This window comes from Telopea speciosissima, chromosome 1, assembly GCF_018873765.1.
Source record: "Telopea speciosissima isolate NSW1024214 ecotype Mountain lineage chromosome 1, Tspe_v1, whole genome shotgun sequence".
Taxonomy (NCBI): Eukaryota; Viridiplantae; Streptophyta; class Magnoliopsida; order Proteales; family Proteaceae; genus Telopea; species Telopea speciosissima.
In genome coordinates this window covers 69,276,830-69,291,766 of record NC_057916.1, presented here as the reverse complement: position 1 = coordinate 69,291,766, position 14,937 = coordinate 69,276,830, and the positions used below count along the sequence as shown (strand labels likewise).

The following is a 14,937-nucleotide window of genomic DNA, read 5'->3' as shown; positions in this document are numbered from 1 at the left end:
TGCCGTTAGGATCTTTCAGCTATATTTGAAAATTCACACGTGCTATGCGTGACACACCAATATCCCATCTCCTCCGTCTGTTTCAATAATAAAATCAGGCCATTGGATTTGTGGCCCCCACCACCTTGGTCTTTACGGGTCCCACTCCCACGGCAAACGTCAGCAAAAACTACCGAGTCAGAGTGCCAACTCCTGAGTCCCGGCCGGTTTCTTCCGCCACTGAGTAGTACTGAACCACTGCACTTATCACTAAATTGCCATTCGAGAAAGAGAAATCAGAAAACCCACTCTTCCTCTTCCTCTTTGAAGACCTCTGCCGGCATCTCTGATTCTCTTCTCTTCTACCGCAGGCGTTAATGATGCCTGTAATCTCTCTCTCTCTCTCTCTCTCTCTCTCTCTCTCTCTCTCTCTCTCTCTGTGATTTTGTTTCTATTAGTTCTTCTCGTTCCAGAAGAAATGAAGAAAATCTGAAGTGGTTATGGTGTTTATAGAGTCAAATTCAGTTAAGAATTAAAATGAGTTTTTGTTGATTTGTTTTGCAGCTGAGGAGGGTATTGGAGATAGAATCGCCAAGCCCACTTAGGTACTTAATGGGAGCGATGGTGATGATGATCGGAGTCGTTTTACCGGTTGGCTACATGATGTTCCGAAACAAACGTGTACCTTCGTCTTCCTCCTATTCTAAGCAGACGTAGGTGTGCCTTTCTTTTTGTAATTATGATTTCCGCGATTACCGGAATTTGGACTCTGTTTTTTTATCCCTTTAAGGAGTTTGGATCTTCCCAAGTGTAGTTCAGATCATGATTCGGAATTGCAGATTTTAAGATTTTTTTCGTTCCCTTTCTCTGCCATTAATCCTCCTCCTGATCTGATTTACACTTGAGATGTTTTTGGAATTGGGTCGATTTGTCTGAATTTTTAAAATTGGATTTGCAGGAGCAAAGGCTTGATCTAAAGACATCGGGGCAAGTTCTGAACTTCAGAATTGTTTTTATCTCGTGTTGATGGAAGTGCTATTGGGGCTACTTTAGAGATGAAGCATATGAAAGATAAAAGTACCTTCACTAATCTGTGCACTACTGATACAACTTTGTTGAACTGCAATTGTGATAAATGGGTTGTGAGGAATTTGAATGCAATGACTATCTTATAAGGAAAATACTTATGCTTTGATTCTATTCCTTTCTTCTCTTTTCCACATCGGAGAGTACCATTGCCATTTACCACGAATTTCCCACTTCCTGTTGTTCCTATTGTTTGAATAAAAATTTGACTATCTGCTTTATTCTGCTTTACTGTTGGTTCTCTGTGACGTCAGTTTGTGTATGATACCTTCAGAATATTTATCCGTCGGTTCCTAGGAGGCAATGATTAAGTTTGTGTTTGTTTGTATCGAAATTTCTTAAGTTCTTCCCCACTCCTCTGTTCAAAAAATTTTGTACTATAGTCAGCTTCTGGATCCCAATTAAACAGTCCTAGGACATGAGAGTTGTGCTGAAGGTTACAGAGATGAGATCACACTCCGTGCTTGATAGGTCAGAGAGTGGTCAAAAGGTTACTCATGGTTTGTATACATGAAGACATGAAAAATCTTATGACGGGAGACGCAGAGTAATTTTAACACATTATTATGGGTAAGGATGTGCTTTGCTGCAAAGTTTTGGATGTGTTTAGCTTCCTCATTTTATGATCAAATTTCAAGTTGGTTCTTCTGGGTTGTCATTGTCTATTGGATTTTGCCAGCCAAGTAGTATTAGTCAGAGTCAACAAAATTTAACATTACACTAGTAGCTCCTAAGACAACTTGAAGGTGAGAAAAGAAGCAATGGAAGCTTCAAAAGAGAGCCTGAGGAGGGTAGAAGCAAACCAACACCACCTCTTCAACAAACCCCACACTCCCCCCACACACACCCAAGCACGCCAAGTGACTTTAAAGTTGAAAATGTGACTCTAAACTCTAACAGTGCCACTTCTCTTGTGGGTATTCAAATGCAATAACTGACACTACTAGATATCTTATAAGCATGGACTTTATAGCATTTCAGATACCTCATCCCTTGCAAATCTATAATCATTGCCTTCTTTTCTTGTAATTGTTCTAACAGATAGTGGATCCTACTTGTCTTCTTCTTAGGCTGGATATGGAAATGCTTGTTATTGTGAGGATTGGAGTGGCTTTTGCTTTTTCTGTCATGATTACTTTTGAAGATGCATGACTGGAATGGATGGGGAACCAAACGGAAGATGTGGATTTTACTTTTTCTTCTGTTTTTATTCTGGGAATATAACCATGGCTCTTCTTGAAAGGGCAGTGATTGAGTAAAAACATCAAGGGACACAGCCGATTTAATTCATGAGCTTCTGGGATTTATAGCTGGGTCACATTCTATAAGGCTTGTTAACCTCTGGATCGAATTAGGAAATAACTGAGTGATGATTAGGAGTAGAGAGAACCCTGAACCCTAGAGGCTCCGACAGCGGGCATTTACTGTTTCTATTAGCTATGTTTCCTTTATTCACGAAGGTGTCTACTCATATTTTCGAGTGGAATATTGCTTGCTTGATGGATGATTCAAACTATGAGGCTATTGATCAGTGAACCTTACATTGATTTAAAGGGTTTGTTGAAAGCTTGAAGTGGTCGATAGAGTTTTAAGAAAGCAGATATACATGTTGTTACTTGTTTACAAGGGATCTGTCTCTGGACTGGCACATTAGAAACTAGAAAGTATGACTATGACTATGCTCTTTGCAGTCATCTAAATTCTGAAATGCTGTGTGGATGAAATGATTTCATTTCTATTTGATTTTTTACACTGCCAAAATGCAAGGAATGGTTGTTTGAGAATCAAGAGTGGCAAATAGGTTTCCGGATGACTTAAGCAGTGGCATGACCCCACCTTGTGTTCTTTCATCATCTGGTGCAACCTATCTGAAATCTTAAGTGGAAAAATTCATTTTGTTAGTTCAATTGAAACGCTCGAAATTGAGTTGTTTCAGTTCATTGGATTGTTCTGGTTTCAAGCTTTAGTTGTGTTGTTTATAATTTTTTGGGGAAAAAAAAGGTAAAACTGGAGTGGATTGACATTCCATTATGCCAAAATGTTCAGTTTTGAAACAGACAAAATGGAGCATCAAATGAATTTTATAACAGAAGTCTATAACAAAAGAATTCTAATAATCCTGCCGGCTTCTTCTGAGGCATGGTCTTCAAAGTTTTGGTGCGTACAAACAGATGGGGCCGATTGGCCATCACCTTTAAAGTGAAGATGTATTCTGCGGATGGTTCAGGCGTGTTCTTGAGGTTTTTTCCTTTGTTTTCTATTTGCCCAATTTATTCCTGAGTTGTTTTCTATTTGGTCCAATTTATTTTTTCTTTGTTCTCTATTTGCCCAATTTATTAACAAGCCTTAAGTTTTCTATTTGGTCCAAGTTATTAAACAGGTATGGCGTCTCCAATTCCTTTCAGGTAGGAAGGATCAAGGTTACTAACTTGGAATTGAGATCTCAGGCCCAGCTGATTCCGATTCAACCGGAATCAGCCTGAACCCTAGAAACACAGCATGGATCGTCTGATTCTTATCGGAATCATCTAATCCAATTCAGTCGCTCTTACCTGTTCTGACCTGTTACGTTATGATTATATCCCTAAGAGAGTGTCTTGGATTTGGAATAGCATAGTAAAAAAGTAAAAAAGTAAAGTGTGATGGAAAATAGGTAATGGGAGATCCACGGATGCCTGGAAAGACCCTTGGGTTCCACAACACCACAAGTCTTGTTGTATTTGTGTTTAGATTTCCCCATCCAAAATCGGCTTTTAAATCATGTCTTTGATCTTATTGTAGGGAGATTTTGGAACTATATACATTGATAAGTTCTTCATTTCCACCTTCAGTGGCTTCATGTATTACTAGAATTCCTCTAGTGAATGTGGAGCTTGACAATTTTCTTTACTGTCGAAAGAATGGTACTTTGATAACTACGGCACCTGCAAAATTTTTAACAATGCATCTTGAATTGGTTTGGTTCCTCCAATCTTGCTGGACAGGGGTCAAACAGAGGAGTTTGGACTCCCCTATTGAAATCCAAACTCCATCCAGAGTTCAAGATGTTCTTGTGGAAATTTTTGAATAATGGTCCTGCTACTGTTCACAGAATGTAATTTTTCTAAATATAAATGATAAATGAACATTTTGTAATGATGAAAAGGAGACTGTTTGGCATCTTTTTCTGTCTTGTGCTGTTTCTAAGATAATATAGGGACCAACATGTTTGGGGCCAAGGACTAGGTACCTTCAAAGCCAATTCCTTAGTCAGTTCGTATGTGATGTGGTTCATTTTCCATCTTCATCAAAAGAAGAAACACGTTCATTTTCTCAGTGTTCACTATGACCTTTTTTCTTTTCTTTTTTTTTTTTTTTAGAATTCTAGAAATCATTGTTGATTAGCTAATTAAGAGTACACCAAATCAGATGAGACGTTTTGTTCCATTTTTTTTTTTTAAATGAGAGTTTCTTACCGGTTCTCTTAATGAAATATTTTGTTATCTCCTAATAAGAGTAGGAGACTCAATCTTTATCTCATCAACAGTTGCTTTGATAAAAAAAAATGCAGCAGCAATTTCTATCCTTACCCAAATCAAGAAACTTTTCGAGATATGTACGAAAATAAAAACAAAATTATAAAACTAAAGAATAAGCATAAATAACACATGAGGGGTCACATACATCCTAAGGGGGAAAAAAGGATAATCTTGTTAACTATACAAATTCCACCAATGGAACGGAACTTAACTGAAGCCAGCCAAAATGTACCAAAATCAACTGACATATATTCTTTAGAGGATTGCTGCCATTTTTTCTACCATGGCAAGCAAAATGTTAGTCATAAACCAGGGTTTCAATGTTTACTTCTTCATATATCTAGGAAGGAGCCACAAAATTTTCATCTAGTGAGTCATTTCAAAATTTATCGACAGCAACATAAATTAATTGCTGTTTATGACTAAATCTATTATATGAATACAAAATGTTTTGCCTCAACATGTCTTCTTTTCTCTCTTTTTATTTCTTTTTGTTTTTGTTTTTGTTTTTTTTTTTCCGGGGGGAGGTGCAAACTCACTGAATTTTATAGTATACAAACTCAAAACGCACAAAAAATATAGAAGCATAAGCTTTTCTTGATAAAGGCTGGCTACTCTGCTCCCCTGCTGGCTTTGTAAGTGTTCACCAGCTGCATTTGTACGTCCTGAGAAACAGGTGAATGCTCTTTGTATTCCATTGTGAATTCACCTTTTCCCTGCACAACCAAGGATCCCAATTCATTGACACGTCATTAACACAAACACATCCTTATACAGGCATAATGCATACTTAGACAGTCATAGGGCATGGAACTGCATAGTTATCTGTTCTATAAGCGATGATTGATCAATAAGCAGTTATAGGCTTATTACAAAACCATCCATCAACAAGCACATAGGAATACATCTTTGGACTAGTGAATAAGTTAACATTCACGTCAAACATCTACGTGGAAAGGCAGTTCTATGTGAACAGTTACATGCAACTCTGCTGACATATATGCTTGTACAGAGTATATAGATCATGATTCTATAAAATTCAACTTGCTTCACCTGTGTCATTGATCGAAGGGACGTGGAATATCCAAACATATTGTTCAGGGGTACCTGAAAAACAAATAATGATCCATTAGAAATACATCATGACTGATACAGAAATTCCTCAACATGTGGTAACAACCAATTACAGTTTAACAAAAACAACATTCCAAGTTCAAGACATAAAGATCTGAAAAGATCAATCAAGAATATCTGCAGCATGTTTCAATAATTATACATTACTTTGTGGAGAAGAGAAGTGTTCAATTAACAGGAAATTTTAACCACCAAAAAAAATGTTATACGCACATTTGCAGTGATTACACAGTCATCCCCCTCCTGATCATTTCCAACGATCACACCTTTCCTCCTATAATATGACAAATATGAAGAAATTATTAGTTCCAAATGGGCAAGAAAACCCCAGTGAAGCAATTGCTGAAAAGTATGTGGGAGTACGTACTTGTTAATATCACCAGTAACAGTACCCTGGAATTCTGTTGGAGCTTTCAATTCAACCAACATCACTGGTTCCAATATCACAGGCTTTGCTGCAGCATAGCACTGTCATCATGTAATCAGATACAGTGTTAAAGTCCATGAATCCACTAGACTCCAACAAATACAAAGGTTGACAAGTTCCAAATGCCATCTAAGAAGGCACAGAGTATATTTTCCACAATAAAAATTTCAACCTGAAATTTAGAAGCAACAAATCACCTGTCTAAGTGCATATATTGATGCCAGTTTAAATGCTAGTTCACTGGAATCCACTGCATGGGATGCACCATCTGTCAAAACTACCCGCATATTTTCAATTGGATGCCCTATCAATGAACCCCTGTATAGGCAAATCCAAAATAAGATTCATCAGTAACTCAAGAAGTATTATTTAACACTGATGATTATATAAACAATAGCATTAATGAACATCATACATTTGCAATAAAACAACTAGAGAGAATTGCAAAACCAAGTGAGGAACTATACTACTCACGAGTTAGCTGCTTCTTTAAAACCCTTCTCAATTGCTGGAATAAAGTTTGATGGGATGGCTTGTCCTATAATCATGTTCTCAAACTCAAACTTGGTTGGTGAACCAGCTGGAAGTGGCTCAATGTACCTACTCCACAAGAATGTAAACAATAAATACTCGAAGAAAGAGTAGAGTTACAATCAAGTTACATAAATTTGGGTAATCCCACAAAACAATTACTATCGCTACGGACAGCACTGATAGAAAATGGTCAAGCATAAAGCAACCACATTCAGTAAGGAGTGAAAACGCTCCACCAGCCACGATAAATTCACAAACCCCATTTTGGTTTCAGCCCATTATTCACAATTACAGTCAAACACAAACCTAGAGATCAATAAGTCTGCTAAATCCACAAACCCCACTTTGGATTCAGTTCACTACCCACTTTTACAATCAAACACAAGCCTAGAGATTCATAAAGTCTGCCACCACCATAAAATTCTTTAACACCTTGAAAACAGTCCGAAAGCTACTTTGAAGAGGCTCCATACAGCATACCAAACCAAACCCCAGCTGATTAATCTTAAGCTTAATTTTTCTCTTTCTTCTTCTTCTTTTTTTTTATTTTTTATTTTTTATTTTTGTATTTAGTTTTAATTTTTTATTAACCCAAATATTTTCCAACACAACCCGAATATTCATAATTTGCACGACTCATGGTTCTGTCTTTTGTCTCAAGCCTTAATACCTCAAGAATTACTTTGGTTATGAGCAAAATATGGCTCGGTGGGGGTCCACATTCTACACAGGCATCTTAAATCACATTCCAGTTCCAGTATATTCACCATGATCCCCCACTAAACAAAGAATAAGGACTCCTAACAAAAAATATTCCAAAAGACAACACCAACCAAGAGAGTTCTATTAAATTTAAGCACTTAAGTGACCATATTATCGTTTGTCATGGGCTGCTATAGGGCCTATTTACGGGTTTGCAGTTCTATTACTCTTTCAGATTCAAGAGAATCACTGTCAACCAAAAAAGAAAGATAACACGTTGAAAAAACACCAGATGTTGGGAGTTCTATTAATTTCCGTCAAATGGCCATGGAAGAAATGGATGAGACATCTTAGTGTATTCTGAGAGCTCCAGGTTGACTTGTGAAAACCTATTGCATCTTTCTATTGTCTCTTTTTCTTATAACATCAATCAAATCCTGCCATGAACTGTCTTTGGGCCCTAATGGACATCAAATTCCCGTTAACCCACGAATCTCTAATTTCCTTGATTGATCCGGTTTTGATCACCAAATGGTTGTCCGGTTTTAAAAAGGTATCTATATACAATTTTCAATTTCAGGCATTTTAGTCAATAAAACAATAACAATAAACACATGTTACAGGAAAGAATTTCATCCCTGCATACCCGCATACTCTTCCATATTGACCCTGTCCTCCAGTTTGCTTCTTATGCAAATAATCAAATTCAGCACGCTGAGTAACAGTCTCTCTGAAGTTAACACGAGGCTTTCCAACAGTTGCATCAACCTTCATATCGGTAGAAGCAAGAAAATAAATGGGAAGAAATTCAATAAGCGGGCACCAAGTTTCATCAGAAAGAACAACATGAAGTTAGTGTACCATACAGAGCTAAGATTGGCACCTTATATTCCCTCCTCATGCGCTCAACGTAAATGTCCAAATGTAGCTCTCCCATTCCCGAAATTATTGTCTGTTAGTGATACATTTATGATGTTATTAAGGCACATTAAAAGTTTTCTGAAGGAATACGAAAACCAAAATCACACCTGCCCACTCTCAGCATCCAAACCAACACGAAAAGTTGGATCCTCTCTCTGAAAGCGATTCAGTGCCTTTGAAAACTGTCACAAATAAAATCAAATGAATACCATTTAATTTAAAATAAAAGGAAAAAGAATGAATACTACATCAGCAAAAAAAGTATATCATGGAGCTTACTTGTCCACCAGAATCTTTGGATACAGGTGAAACAGCCAATGACATTACTGGCTCAGGGACACTCATAGAAGTCATAGTGTATTTAACTGATCCATCAGTAAAGGTGTCTCCTGATGACAAAAGAACCAGAAGGAAGTTTGAGAAGGGCAGTGTAGGAAGAAAGCACGAAAAACAAAATTTGAAGGGGGCATACCTGATGCACAATCCACACCAAATACAGCAACTATTTGCCCAGCATGTGCCTCTTGAATGTCCTGCAATATTAAAAACCAAGAAATAGAAATAATATTATTGAGTAAGAACTGAGTGAGAAAACAAAAGGAAAAATGCAACTTAAATATTGACAAGTGAATAGACATCACAGTCGCAACTTGCAATATGATTAATTTAATAGTACAAATCTCATGGATACTTGAGTCCAGTAGAAATCATTTAATTCACCCCATGTTGAGATACAAAGCAATTTCAGTAGAGAAATGGTAAAAAAATGGGGAAAAAAAATTAAAAGAGATGAACAAACGGAGAAACTAACCTCCATCTCGTCAGAATGCATCCGAACCAAACGAGGAACCTGCAACCAAAAGATAAACGAAATTAAGTACATGTAGACAAATGCCCAGAACACACTAGTGATCTCAAAAGACAATGAGCTACTATTTACAGCATGAAGAAAGAGATACATGTAGACAAAAACTGTAGGTTGTCCCCCTCTTTCTCAAGTCAGAAGAAACGTATGATTAAGGTTTAAAGTATCGGTATCGAGTATCGTATCGGAAGGGTGATTTTAAGAGATGTATCATATTGGAGATATTAACGATACACATGGAAATACACTTTTGAAGCAAAAAACAACATATAACATGTATCATGCATAAACACTAAAATGGAGAACAACGTATAATGAGACAAGAGACTTTCATGGATTTGAGTCCAAATCCTTGGAAATGATCAAGTTTGATGAATCAACTAACTTAGTTTTACCTAATCTATCGATTTACAGCAAAAAATACGATTAAAAACCATGATTTAAACACAAAAATCAAATTTGTCTGAAACCTACCTTTTTCTGTGAAATCTCCTTCAATCTATGATCTCAGCTTGTTGAATGATGCAAACTAGTAGTACCTCTTGAATCGAATTTTAGTGTATATTAGAACCACCAACTCCAATTTTTTGAAAACACTTGGTTAAAGGCAAGTTTTGAGAGTCTCGGTTGGGAGTTCCTTCCCTTTTTCCACCAAATGACTCTCTGTATCGAGTTTGAGTCACATGAGCCTTTCATGTCCATATCGACGTGTAGGTTGGTATCGACTGTATCGTTCTGTATCAAGTCGTATCGGCCGATATGTATCGATACTCTCACAGAACTCTTTAACGTAGGTATCGTAAGTATCGGTACACATCATATCATATCGGACTATACAATATGATACCAATCGAGACATACTATTTAAAAAAAAAAAATATGCATCGGTTGTATCATATCAGTACCGACCGATACTGATACATATTGACCGATACTTTTACGCCATGCACACATATAATAGGATGGGAAAAGCACGCATTTTCTTGTCCAATGGGCCATATAGGGACCCCTTGACCAAAAATAGTTATTTCAGATAGATTCCCAGGAGATCAGACTAAATTTTTACACAATGGTTATTACTTGTGCCCTTTCAAAAACAAACAAGGAATGGGAAGAATTGATGATACTGAATTTTGGTTGAAAATCTTTGGAAAAGGTGCATTGATTGTATGGGACAAATTCATAAAAGAAAAATTCCTTTGCAATGACCCAAATATCAAGAGCATAATAGTATCTGGTAATTCCATATGTTGAAATTTCATCCCAAGTTTGTCCCTAGCATGGTCAAGAGTACGACTTCCCAGAAAGAAAAAAAATCGAATAAAATATTTATTCAATTATGAAATGTGAAAATACATTCACATGAGGGAAAGTACTAGCTCGCTCATCTACTAAGGCATTTACATTGGAATGAGACGATCCTAGCTTAAATAACGGATCTAATCTATCTAATCAGATGTGTAAGTATCAATTTCCACAAGGTGTTTAACTTTTTATTATATATATTATGAATGAAAGCCTCTCTTTGTTTACACCCATTCTCCTTTTTCTTGCTGGTACAACAAAAACTACAGTGGATTACTTCTAGATGACTTCAAGATTTATGTCAGAAGGTTGGGCAAAGGTTTTTTAAATGCCAGCTGACCTGAATCACCAAACTCCTTTACCCAGGCTTGTGACTCGCCCTGGATAGAGTTGAATGGTAAAACAGGATTAATGCAGCATCATTTGGTAGGGATATGGCTCAGTTTAATAGTTGAATGGTATGATTACTTGTTCATTTTATTATCAATTTATTTATTTTATCTCGATAGGCAACAACAATTACTCTTCAATAATTACACATTTGAAAAACGCAACATTACCTCAAAACTTGTATCTGTAATCATTTTAACAAAAAAAATCTAAAACCATAACATACTTTTTCTCATTCATCAAAACAACATACCTTAATTTTCTTGCCAGTGTTTACGTTGATTATAAAGTCACCCTTTCGGATTACACCTTCATAGATCCTACCATGAGAAAATTTCATTTAATAAAGTAAGACATTTATGCCTGGGCTCATCGCAACTCGCAAGACAACTCAAAAGAGAATATAGGTTAAGAAAAGGTTCTAAAAGAAAGAACATTCAAATGAAATGGAGATAAACATTAAGCATACCTTAAATAAGTCAACTGACCAAAACGCCCTTCTTCCAACTTGAAAGCTAATGCAACAAGAGGTCCAACTGGAGTTCCAGATAATATAACCTAACAGCAAGAAAATACTTCATCCTTCGACTCACATTCCAAATCTGAATAAAAGAATATGATAATCCAAATAGAACCTTCTCATCAAAGAAATCAATAATTCTCATACCTTCTCTTCGTTCTTGGTTTGGTCAAGAGCATAGTTACTAACTTCAATTGGACATGGCAAATAACTAATCACCCCATCAAGCAGAGGTTGTACTCCCTGTATTTAGAAGTGTGAGTAGATGCCACATAAGATCAATAGATATCTCACAGTTGCATAGAGAATACTACATAGATGATAAGATTTTATGTACGAGGATGGAAACACAATATGGACCGGGCAACAATAATATAGACTCAACATCAAGAATGAAAACTCCATCCAGTCCTGAGATATGGAGTAGCAAAGAAAATATCCAGGCCATAAACAACCCCGATGAAATTGCCCTTGATTCATGAAGATATCAGACGAAAGTTGAAATCTTTCTCCTGCAAAGATTTTTTCCTTTGCAAGAAGCCCAGAACTATACGACCACAAATAACTTAAATAAACATTTAACATGAATCATCATTATCTCTCCAACTCATTATACATCGACCCTGGGATATCAAAAAAACAAATAGACTCATGAGAATCAATTCACAAATTGAAGAAGCAATAGACACAGGACAATTCGGAATAAGCATTTGGCAACACTGGATACGATTTCAAACTCCACCTGCTAATGAGATATTTTAGGCAACAAACCAACAGAGTAAGAAACATATTAACATGATATATTTCCTTCTACAAAATGACCTAACACCCTCTAACATCAACTCTGCTATTTGTTTTTCAGTTTGTTGAATATTATTTGATAATCATTTATAATTATCAAAGCATTGCCAACCTTGACTACAAAGCAAAGTTTCCTGAATAACATGATAGCAACAGAACTACCATCCAAAAGAGAAGGGAACATGGGTAACAAATATGTCTGCATTACCTTGTTTTTGAATGCGCTACCCATGAATACTGGTACAAATTTCCGTGCTATTGTAGCCCTGCGGATTGCCATCTACACAATAGAAGTTTTCTATTAAATATCCATACACGGAAAATCATAAATGAATAAATTCCTAAACTAAGCAAGACACAGCACTATAAAACCAGAAATTTCACAAAAGAACCATCAATTGACAAGAGTAAACAGAGGATTTTCTTTGAGAGGGAGAAAAAGTAAAAAACAAATGCACAATGCAACTGAGGTTAAGGAGAAGTTCAGAGAAGATACAGTGGCAATATGCAAGTGCCACAACAATTACCCTGAAGAACAAACCCATAAGTCAAATCTAAAAATGAACTGCTATTCTAAACCCTAACAACCGAATTTAAGGTCATATTGGATAATGTAAGATGGAATCAAAATGGTAAAAGGAGATGGATGCAGGTCAGCAGCAAGATACGTACTTTAAAAAGTACCAATGGAGGAACAAAGCAGTTTCTCCTCACTGAGACCTTTTCTTAGTTGGTTTTCTTTTAATTTTATAAAATCCAGTCCTTTTCTTAGTTGGTTATCTTTTAATTTTGGGTTTTTGTCAAATGCCCCCCCTGAAAATGCCCATTTGTCCAAATGCCCCCCTACAACTTTTCGAATTGTAAACTCCCCCTTACTTTCAAAACTTTGTAGCATTTTGGTCCAATCCGTTAGTTTGGAACATTATGTGCAAACGGCTCAACTTTTTTGACCATTCTTAGACCATTCTACCCTTGAAAGGGTAGAATGACCAAACTAGCCCTCACTAACCACATATGACCATTAGAGTAAAATGACCAAATTACCCCCATCTTCCCCAAATCGTTTAGGTTTGAAACTGAAAATGGAAAAACCCTAAACCATTTCCAAACCTCTCTGAAATCCAATCTTCTTCAACGATTTCCCCAAATCGTTTAGTGTTCTCTCATTTATGTGATTTCTTGTAGAACTAATTAATCTTCCCCAAATGATTTAGGGTTTGAAACTGAAAATCAAACCCTAAACCATTTGGGGAAGATGAACTCTAAAATCTGGAGTATTTAAATGCGGGATATGAGTGTAGATTTCAGACTTAAAGAACTTTTAATTCATCAATTACAGTTCTAATGATCTAATTTAATCAAACCTAAAACCTAATCGAAAGCACTGCACTCGAGATGAGATACTCAAAATTTTCGTGAGGTTTTGAAGTTGTGTGTCGGTGTTGTTGGGGTTATTTTGTTGGTATCTTTTTGATTAATTAGGTTCTTGGAGGCGAACGCAGAAGGGGAAGTGCCGTTTTACTCTTTCACCATTTGGGGTTGCAGGGGATCGAAAATTTTCCCCTGTTTTGTCAAGTTTTTTAAGAGCAAAGATCCCAGTGATGGCACTGAATAGGAATTGCTGAACGCTCTGACTGACTTGGAGGAGCATCTCAAAGCCGATGTACATGTTCAAGTTATAATCTTTCATTAAGTAGAATAATCTTTCTCAAACGATTCATTCACTGCAAAATTGGATTAAGAAAAGAGAATGTGAAGGAATTAATTCATCATGAGATTCTTTGTGGTCTCTCTTCTTCCCACCATTGAGAATGACTGAAGCATATCATTGATGTATTTGTTTTCAGATTTGAAGTTCAAATTCGTTTCTCATGTAATTCTTTTCCCATTTATTACCCTTACCAAAGTGCGTGTAATTGGTTCATACGGTTTTGATTTGGGTGGGTTGTTTGTTGTTACTGTGCGAAGCTCAGCCTCTGATTTTAGTTTATGGAGGAAATATGCAGCTACATACTTCAACGTTCTACTGCACAAGAAGTGGCCTCAGAAAATGCTAATTATTCCATCAGAAACACATATTCTAGGACAACTCCTTCAATAAATAAAGTCCAGAAAGAGTTTCCAGAAATATCACCATCAAATGCATCTCTTAATGTTTCTAGATTTGCATCAGTTCTTCAAAAATCTTCATGGCAGAGGTGGGCAACCCAAGTAGCACATTTATGCTTCTCCTCTCTTTCCCATGAATATGAAATCTGATCTCTTGCTACTCTGAGAGGTGATTGTTGCTGCTGCAATCTTGAACTATAGGTAAGCAAGAAATCTGATCTCTTGCTTTCCAGATGGGTTCAAACCCTAACCAATTTGGCAAAAAATTTTCAGTTTCAACCCTAATCGATTTGGGGAAGATGAGGGCAATTTGGTCATTTTTTTCTTTAATTTTGATGTGTTTTTATCAAAAGGGCATTTTGGTCATTAGATTCCCTGAAACTAACGTCTAATGTCCCAACTTAACGGATTGGACCAAACTGCTACAAAGTTTTGAAAGTAAGGGGGAGTTTACAATTAGAAAAGTTGTAGGGGGCATTTGGACAAATGGGCATTTTCAGGGGGGCATTTGACAAAAACCCTTTAATTTTACAATTCCTAGTGTTGGTAGTCCTCCTCCTTCCAAACGACCAGAAGAGGGCCTCCTAGTTCTTTGAGCTGTTTCTTTTATTTTGGTCTTCCTATTGGCTGGCTATTGTCCTAAGGC

General features: G+C 36.6%; 2 protein-coding genes and 1 long non-coding RNA gene across 4 annotated transcripts in view; 1 reads left to right on the top strand and 2 right to left on the bottom strand.

Moving 5' to 3' along the window:
• Positions 1 to 189: 189 nt before the first annotated feature.
• Positions 190 to 1,177, top strand: LOC122660563. Of its 2 annotated transcripts, none has more exons than XM_043855930.1 (5): positions 190 to 220; positions 256 to 267; positions 341 to 365; positions 544 to 692; positions 938 to 1,177. In XM_043855930.1, exons 3-5 carry the CDS (start codon positions 357 to 359, stop codon positions 954 to 956), a joined length of 177 nt encoding a protein of 58 aa, XP_043711865.1. In that variant the 5' UTR covers positions 190 to 220; positions 256 to 267; positions 341 to 356; the 3' UTR covers positions 957 to 1,177. The 2 variants fall into 2 exon arrangements, with proteins under 2 accessions (XP_043711865.1, XP_043711873.1); XM_043855938.1 differs by having other exon boundaries at positions 544 to 696.
• LOC122660577 lies at positions 839 to 1,342 on the bottom strand. The gene is made up of 2 exons (XR_006332716.1): positions 1,213 to 1,342; positions 839 to 1,168 (listed from the first exon to the last, which is right to left on the bottom strand). It is a non-coding gene; the product is annotated as an uncharacterized LOC122660577 (long non-coding RNA).
• Positions 1,343 to 5,104: 3,762 nt separating this feature from the next.
• Positions 5,105 to 14,937, bottom strand: part of LOC122669817 (elongation factor G-1, mitochondrial-like) — a 28,555-nt gene continuing 18,722 nt past the window's right edge. Inside the window, exons 5-20 of the mRNA XM_043866679.1 lie at positions 12,391 to 12,462; positions 11,529 to 11,624; positions 11,331 to 11,419; positions 11,115 to 11,181; positions 9,113 to 9,151; positions 8,774 to 8,834; positions 8,581 to 8,690; positions 8,409 to 8,483; positions 8,264 to 8,332; positions 8,027 to 8,148; positions 6,619 to 6,744; positions 6,342 to 6,462; positions 6,085 to 6,185; positions 5,931 to 5,991; positions 5,637 to 5,690; positions 5,105 to 5,299 (exon numbers count right to left, since the gene is read on the bottom strand). Coding sequence (XP_043722614.1) covers positions 5,195 to 5,299; positions 5,637 to 5,690; positions 5,931 to 5,991; positions 6,085 to 6,185; positions 6,342 to 6,462; positions 6,619 to 6,744; positions 8,027 to 8,148; positions 8,264 to 8,332; positions 8,409 to 8,483; positions 8,581 to 8,690; positions 8,774 to 8,834; positions 9,113 to 9,151; positions 11,115 to 11,181; positions 11,331 to 11,419; positions 11,529 to 11,624; positions 12,391 to 12,462 — 1,368 coding nt within the window. The 3' untranslated portion in view covers positions 5,105 to 5,194. The remainder of the gene's footprint in view (positions 5,300 to 5,636; positions 5,691 to 5,930; positions 5,992 to 6,084; positions 6,186 to 6,341; positions 6,463 to 6,618; positions 6,745 to 8,026; positions 8,149 to 8,263; positions 8,333 to 8,408; positions 8,484 to 8,580; positions 8,691 to 8,773; positions 8,835 to 9,112; positions 9,152 to 11,114; positions 11,182 to 11,330; positions 11,420 to 11,528; positions 11,625 to 12,390; positions 12,463 to 14,937) is intronic.